This window comes from Medicago sativa, chromosome 2 (assembly GCF_051527215.1).
Source record: "Medicago sativa cultivar Bolivia chromosome 2, Bolivia_mono, whole genome shotgun sequence".
Taxonomy (NCBI): domain Eukaryota; kingdom Viridiplantae; phylum Streptophyta; class Magnoliopsida; order Fabales; family Fabaceae; genus Medicago; species Medicago sativa.
Window position 1 is genome coordinate 76,466,161 of NC_140750.1, and position 11,448 is coordinate 76,477,608.

Genomic DNA, 11,448 nt, shown 5'->3' on the forward strand with positions numbered 1-11,448 from the left:
TGACTTGGGGAAAAAGAAATGTATTTTATTCATTCTTTTAATGTTCACAAGGAAATGCCATTAATGTGTATACAATATGAATGTGATTTTGGTTTTAAGATGAGTGCATCATATAGACGAGACATTATCTCCTCCCCTTGTCCTTATTAGTTTCCCTTGCATCCAATCTTTTAACATCTGAAGTGCAGCTTTTGGTTGATCCATAGGAACCATGTGACCAGCCTCTTTCACCTATTAAAAAAACGGAAGTTAAACACACGCGTATCAATAGCTACAAAGCACCGACAGACACTTGTCCCAGACACAACACCGATAGTGACATGTAAACATCAGTAATAATTTGAGAAAATAAAAATGATCGAATGCAAATACTTGTCTCGATGTCGAACACAGCATGCGTCGAAAACCAAACACACTTTTAGTTTGAAGTGTCAGTGCTATATAGATCAATCGTCTAATACTCTAATGAATACACCCTTAAACACAAACCTTGAGGAAAGCAAGAGGTCCGTGGCTTTTCAGATCTCCTGCCTCTTCACTATCAACCAAATATGGGGTTGTAGGAGACGCCTTAAATTCTTTTTGACCTGACCACGTCATGGCATCAACCCACCTTGAATTCCCTGCCAAATGAGAAACACATTTAGAAATCTAACCAGCATATTTGTGTATTCTATTTTGACAAAAGCAATTCTGGTTCCAAATTAATCCAACTTATAATTAACGTGCTTCAGTTAAAGACAAATTATTTGAGCGAGTCGTACTTCAAATCTTGATTAGCCAGTTCCCCTTCTTCTGGGAACCGGTGGACTAACACCAAAAAAGTAATCGAACTTACCAAGCCAATTGCATATGAGATCTTCTTCTCCAGCATACACAAGCACCTTGATTCCATCCTCAAGAAGAGCAGGAATACCCACTTCTAGATTTTTCATCCAATCCTGCAACATGGCACTGTATACTGTGCTACTGCAAGAAACAAATTCCAAGTCCCCAACACCTAAAGCTTCCCTTACTGTCTTCATGTTCAAGAATGTTTCCGCATTGGAGAAGTCATAACAAAGACTTCCCACACATTGCTTTCTAATGTCATAGTACTGCATTAGGAATAAACATAATGCATTAGTGAACTCAAACAGCATTATTTTCATACTATCTTTGTCAAATACTTTTAGTTCTTTTCTTTTTTGATATCATACATTAATGTTGCCAGCTATGTCCATGATCTGATCAAATATTTCACTGCAAATGTTTCTTGAAGTCATGCATGCGTCTCCACCTTTAGTGCCTAACAAATCAAATACAAACTATTAGTGCCAATAAGAAAAAATAACAAGTAAATGGCACAACAAATTGGTGTAAAATTTTCAGTTTATGACCGAGAAGGGAACAAACTTAAAATGTCATACCACAAGATTCTATAGCCTTTTGGCATCGTGGGAACAACTTGTTGATGTTGGCATGTTCATCCTTATTAATTAGTCCATTGTCTAATGCAAAATCTGGATATGCCTTGTACTGAATTTCCGGATTGGTTAATCCATTACCAATAGCAAAACCCTGTTTATTATAAAGGTTTACAAATTAGTTTACATTACATTGATATTGTTTTGAGAAAAGTTTACCTTTACATAAATATAATGTACATTATATGACAATGTAATAATACCTTTAGATTTATATGAATTCCTTCTTTTGCCTTGTTTCCTTGATGAACCCTAGATGCAAAAGCTGGAATGTAATGTCCAGCGTATGATTCTCCGGTAATATAAAAATCATTCTTAGTGAACTGAGGGTGTTCCTTGAAAAATGCCTGTCATTGTGAAATTTAGAGAATCTTATGTATGCACAACATTAGAGTTTAACATAGAATTTGCAATTTAGATTGATTGTAATGTGAATCATGTTTAACCACTTAATACAAGTGAATAATTCAATAAATAAAGCAATCATTTCAAATGTTATTTTGATATTATTTTCTTTAATCACTGAATAAATCAAATAACCTGCAAGAAGTCATATAGATCGTTGCTAACACCGTCTTCATCATGTCGAACGTCGCTATCATCAGTGGTATAGCTGAAACCTGTTCCAGTGGGTTGGTCTACAAATATAATATTTGATGCCTACAAACAAGAAAAAATGCATTGGCACTATTAAAAAAACAACTTCAGTGCTAATAAATAATAACTTGATTGTTTGAGTTTGTGTGGACTGGTATATGCATAAATATCATTACTTTTGCTATTGTTGTTGACACTATACATTGATTGAACATAGCACAACAGGGAAAATCTAGGGGGTTTAGGCCATATTTGGATAAACAACTTAATTAATCACTTATATCATAAGCCCTTGTCATATAAATGCTTATGTATTAGCTATTTTTACAATAAAAGGTAAATAAAGTCAAACAGTTTCATAAGCTATATTAGTTTGGAGCTTATGAAAATAAACTGAAAACAACTTATAGATATGACCTCTCAAAAAAACCTACAAATATGACGTAAGTTGTTTCCAAAAAAATTTTCAAACAGTCTCACAATTGTTTATGTCAGCAAATAAGCGCAAATAAGTCAATCCAAACATGTCATTATTGCAAGATGATCATATATGAGTAAGAACTAAAGTGGAAAAAGAAAAAGAAAAGAGAATAATTTAATAGGTACCATGTCCCATCCATATTCATTCCAAACAAGGGACAAGTTCTTATCCTTGGAGAATTTAAAAGGACCATTTTCATAAAACATAGCAATTTCACTGCTGCATCCTGGCCCTCCAGTTAACCATATAACAACAGGGTCATCCTTAGTGTTTCGAGATTCAAAGAAAAAATAGAACATCCTGCAATCGACATAACAAATTGTTCAATGGAAACATGTCTTCGCACACATTATTATGATGTGAGTTGACAAAAAACCAATTAATATAAATCAATAGAGTTGTCATCAAATTCTTATTTTGGTTAAGTAATAATTTGAAAAAGTGTTTTTCTTAAAATTCGGTCTATTTTGGAGTTTAATTTTAGAAGTGGAGATGTTGTAACAGATATTTCAAATTATGATACTTTGATATATATTTTGATTAAGTTGATACACGAGTAATGACAACATCAAAGACATGATAAAAATACATGATCAAACAAATATCCAATAAATTAAACTAGATCAAATGAACATAAGAAATCCAAACTATTCCATTTTTTATAAATTCTTTGCTTGTTCACTTTCACTTTTATTATTCTGACTTTATGCTTTCCAAGAACTATATTTTTATTCTGTCTAAAGCTTTTCTTACTTTATTATGCTTAGATCATTTTTTACCACAAAAAACTTCCCTCATATTTCATTCTATTCTATTTTATCTTATTTTGGCCTAAAATTCAAAGATAGTCATGATCTATTTTACCTTGCAGCTTGGGAATGAGGAAGACTATAATAGCCTGCATGATGACCAAGTTCTTCAACAGAAGCACCAGAGTCAACAAAACCAGGGAAAGTGAACTTCTTCTCCACAATATTTCCATGAACAAAATGAGGATCATTCTCTGGTGTGTTTATGGAATCTTTTGGAAAAAGATTAAGTCCTCTTATGAGATTTTCTGCTTGTAATTTTGGGTAAGATGATGCAGTTGAAGAGAGGAGAATGTCATTGTTTGTGGGATAAGCTGGAGATGAGAATGAATGTGAAATGAAGAGGAAGAACATTACAAAAGACAGACACATTTGGAGGAACCTTAAAGATGATGCCATGTTGTTTTGTTTTTGTTGAAAGAATGGAAGAAATGGATGTGAATTTATAGTGCTTGTTCTACGTATGCAAAAGTTGAGTTGAGTATGAGAGGGTTAATAGTTTCCAACACTTTTCAGGTTGCTTTGTCTTTTGAAATTAGCATACATGCAATTATATTGAATTGCATTTCAACCTTAAGAATTAAGTTATTTGGTTTTAACTCTAATTTCAAAATCTTATCCTGTCAAAATAATAATAATAATTATATGCTTTGTCGAAGATTTAGATTATTTAAACATACTAGTCGTTTGATTTTGAATCCCACCTTATATTCAAGATAAGCGAATGATTTTTTTTTTTAATAAAAAATTTAGGATATGAGGGAATGATATCAGAGAGAAAATCTTAGAGTTTAAAGAACACATATATAAAATAAAATATTTTACATTTATCTTCCTCTGAGTACACTAGTGGGGACGAAACTCGAACATCCAAGTCTAAGCCATGTCATTTTACCACCAGATAAGTGAATGATTTATGAAAAAAGAAAATTATTTTTCACTAACTGTGTTAGAATGTGAGTTTAAGATTAAAATAAATTCAATAATCAAAAGATTTTCAAATAAATAAAAAGTTTCCGTCTAATCACTGCGAGCTTTTTGGTTGTGAGTTGACGTTTCATTTTTTAAATAAAAAATAAGTCTTGCTTTAGTTCTTTAAACTTTTTTGGACACTAAAAAAAGAAATGTTTCTTTTATTTTCTCAATAAAGAAATTTTTCCTTAAACTACTAAAATTACATGGCAATGTTTTTTCTCATGCCAAATTTATCATGTCACTACGTAAAATTCCGTCGAAAATAATGTGAAAAAGTGTCATATAACTAAAGAAAATCTTGAACATGAAGCTTTTGAGATCAATATCCAAAACTCATGTGAATGCCAATTTAATTAGTATAGTTACCTCAAATAGTTTTCTCGAGATCATAGACTTGTAAGTGAGAAATTAATTATTACGTGATTAATTGTATATTAGACAAATTTGCAAAGAAGAAGTGTATGTATATTAGACAATTAGTCAAAAGTTTAAGATACCTTATAGTAAACAGTCAAAAAAACATCACAGTAAAGTAATATTAAAATACATTAGTGATTATGTTGAAATTATTTTAAAACTATCTTGTGACTACACTAAAAAAAACAAAGTTTAAACCCCAAATCATTGTATCAAATAAAATAAAAATCTTACAAAGATGCAATTTGCATCTCATGTTCTGTATTTGTGAAGCTACTGGTAAATGTAAAGTGTAGCGTGTACGATATGATAGTTGTGCCTTAAGTGAGCAATTCCCATTTTATTATTATTGATTATATTCTTCATTCACTCATATTGTTTGAGACTGAGTGACGTACAAGATCATCAACCCTTGTAACGTATAGGACCAACACTAACATCCTTGTCAAATTACCAAAATGTGCTGCAAACTTTTGTGTAAAACAAAAAATGAAAGAATAATGTCTTAAAAATGAAAGAATAACCTTTTCTACTTTTGAATATGACAAAAAAGAAAGAATTTTCTTTTTAATACTTTAAAACAAAGACACATTTCTAAGTCACCCCACTTTCTTATCACATTTCCTCTCTTATGATCAACCTATCTACCTCATTTTAGTTTTTCCTCATCTTTAAGCAGTAATATCTGCAAGAACCATCGTATCTAATACACATCAATATAATGCAATTAAACAACAAGTTGTGTCGCTAATTCATTATGGATGATAAAGCATTCCTTTTTAAAACAACAATCATAAGCTTTACAATATTGATATGCATAGGGGCGGATCTGGAATGAAATTATTAGTGTGGTTAAGAATAACAAACATCATTCATATTTTAGTATAATTTAACCTTTTTAAATTGTAACTTAAATAATATTATAAGAAAGATAAAATATTTTAAATGAATGGTCAATTCAAAATAAAAAATCTCACCCAAAAGAGGTATCCTTATATATTTATTGATTGCGTATTTAATATATACTAATGTTGCAACTAATAAAACAAATCAAGTACTATAATCCAGTGGTTGATGAGTAAAAAAATTATGACAAAAACAAAAGCCAAGACTTGAACCCAAGACAATGAGTTAGAAAAATGCACACCTAGCAGAATAACACATTATATGTGATTATATTTTCAAATTGAACATATATGATATCAATTTAGGCTTGAATATATATATAATTGGGCTGGGCTGGTGTGGCAATAGCCACACCCAGCCTCAAAGGGATCCGCCCCTGTATGCATGACTCTTTAAACTCTTTATAGAAAGTCCACAACCTCTGGTGCAAGGAAGTCAGAAGTATCCAACACAAATAGGATAGAAAACATGTTGATTATTAGAACATTTTTTCTTGTGTCTGGCCACTTTATTTGAAGCGTTTTTAGAGTTGTATGTCCTAGAGTAAAAAAAAAACCAAACCCCAATCCCAAAAGTGGAGAAGCTCCTTACACCAGAATATCTATTGGCATAAATGTCAATCTTCCCTCATGTAGGTCGATCAAGAAGTTCATATGCGCCTCTTTCTTTATAGAGACTTCCACTGGCCTTAATATATCAAAAAGAACATCCCTAACAAAGTCATGCATTGAAGTCGGGAAGCTCCTTACAATGAATTGTGTGCTCCCCAAAGTATATAAGCACGCCTTACGGAAAACATGCCATACCTCATCAATAAGAAATAAGGGAACCATGAGACAATATCTAATGATAGTACGGTATTGTACTTGTGGCATTTTTTGACCTAACTCATCAATAGGGATAGCTAAAATAAAATCATGAGCATGTCTGCTTGCAAACACGCAAAAACTGTTTTCTGTCTTGTGGTCATGTCAAACTTTACTTTCATATCCTAAACACTTTTACTAAAAAGGGCATGTGTCAAAACATATTGGACTTTAGTAAGGACGATGTTCTTGCTAGTAAAACTGCTAAAAACAAAATCTAAAATCGTACCACGAAGACCATCCAAAACACAGTCAAAATGAGAGTCCATACACTTATCACATTGTCTCTCACTATATATGATCTTGTAGCACCCAATATTCCATCTTGGAAGCCATAGAAGTGCATGAGGAGACTTGTTATACCGTCGAGTACAAACCAAATTTCAACTCTAATAAACAGAGAAGCCATCCTCATTGAAGGTCCTCAAAGAAAGGACCTCCATCAACCACAATATCTTCAATCACCCTCCTAATGATAAAAAAAATAACCACAGAAAATTTCAGCTAGCTAAATTTATACGCTATTTAATATTGATAACATAATGCCATGGTCTCGCCAATTTTGGACAAATGTACTCCTGCAGTAAAAGTGCCACATTAGCAACCACAGTCGTGAATTTCAGAAGTAAAAAGGTCCTAGTAACACAAATATGTCAAGATGATTCAATGACGAAAAATCCACATCCAAAAAAACAAGATATGATGACTATCACATTATTACACTAAATCATAATTATATTCTTATTACATTGAGTCTTTTAAGCCACCCTTTATATTCTTATTATCCTTTGTGAAACCACTTTGAGTCTCCAGCAATAATTTCTTTTCTAGTTACTAAGCGACGAATCTTGTCACAAAACTTGGTATGATTTGAAACTAAGTTTGGGGCTGCTCTTTGGAACTATCAACATTTTAAGTTTGGGGTGGGTACCAGGAGAACTTATTTATGAAAAAGAAAAAAAAAATTGATGATTACCATGGGTCTACACACAAAAAAAAATCAAGATCCAAAAACATAAAAATAAAATTGGTCTCTTCAAAAAAAAATGTATCTATCTTGAAAAAGAAAAGATAAATAATTCTACTTAGTATCCATCTTGTTTGATTCAAGGAAGGAAGGTTGGTAATACTTCAATGTTTAGTAGGAATCCTTATGTTGATAATCTAAATCCAAGTTCTTTTGTTAGCTTACTTTTTCAAATATATCTCAATTTACCCTAAGTCATGTTACAACCCTGAAAGACCTAAGAGTCTATATGTATGTGCTTCATAGAAATTAAACAACATATAAACATACATAATATAATATTTATTGATGCATCATATCATATATCATTCATACATACCTCGAATATGGTTAGAAGCTTAACATTATAAACTGATCTGAACGGAACCTTAAATGAGCGTACTTCGGCATTGATCAAGATGGATACGGGTTTAAAGTACCCTCCTGTTGTAACACCGCATTTGCTTGAACAAATGTAGTTTTCAACATCCTCCAATATAGGACACCCGGAGAGAAGTTTCATAAAATCTTCCATATCTTCGAAATGATTAACATACATATCAAGTGTTTTCAGCGAAGGAAGATCAACATGACAACGAAACATGGTGAGCACACGTATTTTGATCAATTTGAGAGTGATGAGTGTTTTGCACGAGAAAAGAACGGAAGGAGCCAAAGGAACTTGTAACAAGTATAGATCGAGGGATGGGAAATGGTGAAAATATTTTTATGTAAATTCAGTTTGCACAATAACTTTATTTTCAATGCCACTTGGATTTTCGACATCCTCACGAAAGTGTGGATGCAATACATTTACAGGACCACATTATTAGCCCTTAAAACCACATATTTCAAAGCAATTCAAGTATCTTCATTAACTAATTACTTAAAACAATTTATAAATAATTACTTTCATTAATGTAATACAAATTTAGAATTTTAATGGTTTATATGTACATATAAACAAATAGGATATCGTGGTTGATTGAGCTAATGTTTCAACTTCCAAGTTAATATACTTAAAAGACATTTTTTATTTTAAAGAATACTTAAAAGATTGTATGACCATGCAAATTGCACTAATCATATATTTATTAAACAAGCAAAATTATGAAATAGTGCAATTTGCATGGTCATACAATCAAAACACTTTCAATATATTAGTTATTTATTATTGTCGTCATTAATAATAAAAAGTCCTTTTTAGCTAATTAAATTGTCAATTTAATACGTAACAATAAATTACAATTTTGGTAAGTATTTGATGTGTAGGCAAAATCATTTCAGCCTCCAATTAAATTAATGAAAATAAGACACAACTGACAAGTTATACGTGGGTAGATATCAAATTATGCCCTGAGTTCAGGTTTGTAACACCCTATTAATTAAACACTCAATCATAAAATAGGTTAATAGAGAACAACTGAATAAATATACATTTAATGGAAAACAATCCTCACACACACACAAATACACACACACACACTGTGTGTGCGTGTGTGTGTGTGTGTGTGTGTGTGTCTATAAGGGCTTAAGATCTCGTATGAAATCCATTATGAAAAGAAAAAAAATCAGTTGCGACAGTTGATACAACCCTACTTCCTCTTAGTTATCTTCAGAGTATCTCCGAAATCATTATCACAAGACACAATAACCGTATTTGATTTTGGCAGATTAGTTCTTTATCATAATTCCACCGTATCTACCATGATGTGTGAATCACACTGCTCACCTACACCTAAAAAGAAGAAAAATCAAACTATAAGTAAATAAAATCATGGATAAATAAAAATTGTGTCTAATTAAAATGATTGGTCATAAAACTCTTAAAACGCCACAAAACGATACATGTTGTCGGGGTTGGTGATTATTGTTATGGTTGGTCTAATTTACTGGGATTACGAAAATGTCAGGGTATCCATTAATTTTAAAATGAAGATCTTGTTTAGATACCAATAGACATAGAAAATATTGTGAGAAAAACTAAATTTGGAGGGACCTTTTCCATTTGCGGTGAATGTATTTGTCAAAGAAGATGTTATACAATCCATGTTTAAAATATGAAAGATAGTACATTATCAATTCGCTAATAAACGAAGCATAAAAAAATTAGTTTAATTGTATATTTTTGTGTTTTATATTAGAGAAAGAGAAGAACAGTCAGAAGTAAAGATGCAACAATGGAAATTTGACTTTTATTTAATATTTTGTTGACCATCTTGTTGATCATATTTTCATAATAAAATTTTTAAAACTAATCATCATTTTTAAAATATCAACCTTTTGGTTTTTCTATATAATATATTGTTATTTTATAAATACTGACGGAAGGTTACTACCATTTGGTTTTTGAAATTATGCCTATTAATGATTTTTGGGTTTTGTTTGTTCAAGTTATTTGACCATGGTTTCTATTTGACATGGTAGATGAAACTATTTCAAAACCTATGGTAATTGTTGAGGTTTTCTCGTATAAACTAGTGTATTTAATTTTTTTTGTTCTTATCAAAGTTCAAGATTCAAATGCAAACTTGATTTCATCATCGACACTGAATTCACTTTAGATCAAGGATTTATATTTTCCTTTAATGTTTTTTATTCACACAACAACTATGTATGTTTGGTATTGATTACAAATCGATTACTGACAAGTTATAAATTAGATTTATTTTAATATAAGTGTTTATGTAAATTTTATCAATCGATCAGGCTAGTCATTAATAAGCTATTTGTTTCAATTATTTTATCAATAACATAAGTCATTCGTGTTTTGACAGCTATTAAAGGATCGACTACAATACAAATAACACTAATTCAATTTTTTTACATGTTCTAGTTATACATGTAACATAGTAAAAACAACTTTACACTACAAAACAAGCTTATAGATGACAACACATACATAACACATTCCAATTCAATTTAATTACATTTACCCCAAAACATAATCATAGAACAAATAACACCAATTTAATTTATTTACATTTACACCAAAACACAACCACACTCCAAACAAAGTTTACAAATTACAACACACACATAACACATTTAAATATAATATAATTTCTTTACATTTACCCCCCAAAATATAATCACATTACAAATAACACCAATTCAATTTCTTTACATTTACACTAAAACATAACCAAACTACAACCCAAGTTTACTTATTACAACACACACAGCACATTACAGTTCAATTTCTTTACATTTACATCAAAATTTAATCGCAATACAAATAATATGAATTCAATTTTTTTACATTACACCAAAACATAATCACATTACAACCCAATTTTACAAATTACAACACACACTTAACACATTTCAATTCAATTTCTTTACAATTACACCAAAACATAATCACAATATAAATAATACCAAATCAATATCTTTACATATTCTAACTACATATGATAAACACATATCACACTATAATCAAACAATTGACACTATTATTATTTATCCATAATTTTACACCATATTGAAGAGTTAAATGCTATAATATTTTTTATCCTCTCCTACAGTCTGACTATGTATCATAGGAGGAATTATAGGGTCTACGGTTTTGACCTTCAACAGTAGAGATTTTATAGGATATGTATTTATTAGTTTTATTAGTCTTTTATTAGCCTTCCTTAGTTAGCCTCCTCTGGTTACTATATATCCATGTATAGATCCTTTGTTCATCAATACACAGAAATATATGCCTTTTCAATACACCATAATCATATTTTTACAATAAACACCATAATCGTATTTTTACAATAAAATTTTGAAAATTAATCATTATATATATGAGATCTATATCCCAGAGCTTTAGTTTTCAAGCATCGGCAGAGACAATCAAATTATACATGGGATGAAAACATGTCCAATATGCACAGAATGATGATGACCTTGCAACTCATGCTTAACTTCAAAA

At 30.7% G+C, this 11,448-nt stretch overlaps 1 protein-coding gene across 1 annotated transcript; it reads right to left on the reverse strand.

The window, feature by feature from the left end:
• LOC146950867 (serine carboxypeptidase-like) lies at positions 1 to 3,769 on the reverse strand. The gene is made up of 9 exons (XM_085746818.1): positions 3,409 to 3,769; positions 2,670 to 2,844; positions 2,007 to 2,126; positions 1,670 to 1,813; positions 1,410 to 1,560; positions 1,200 to 1,288; positions 839 to 1,097; positions 490 to 623; positions 1 to 231 (listed from the first exon to the last, which is right to left on the reverse strand). The coding sequence occupies exons 1-9, from the start codon at positions 3,750 to 3,752 to the stop codon at positions 109 to 111; spliced, it is 1,539 nt and encodes a 512-aa protein (XP_085602944.1). The 5' UTR covers positions 3,753 to 3,769; the 3' UTR covers positions 1 to 108.
• Positions 3,770 to 11,448: the final 7,679 nt, after the last annotated feature.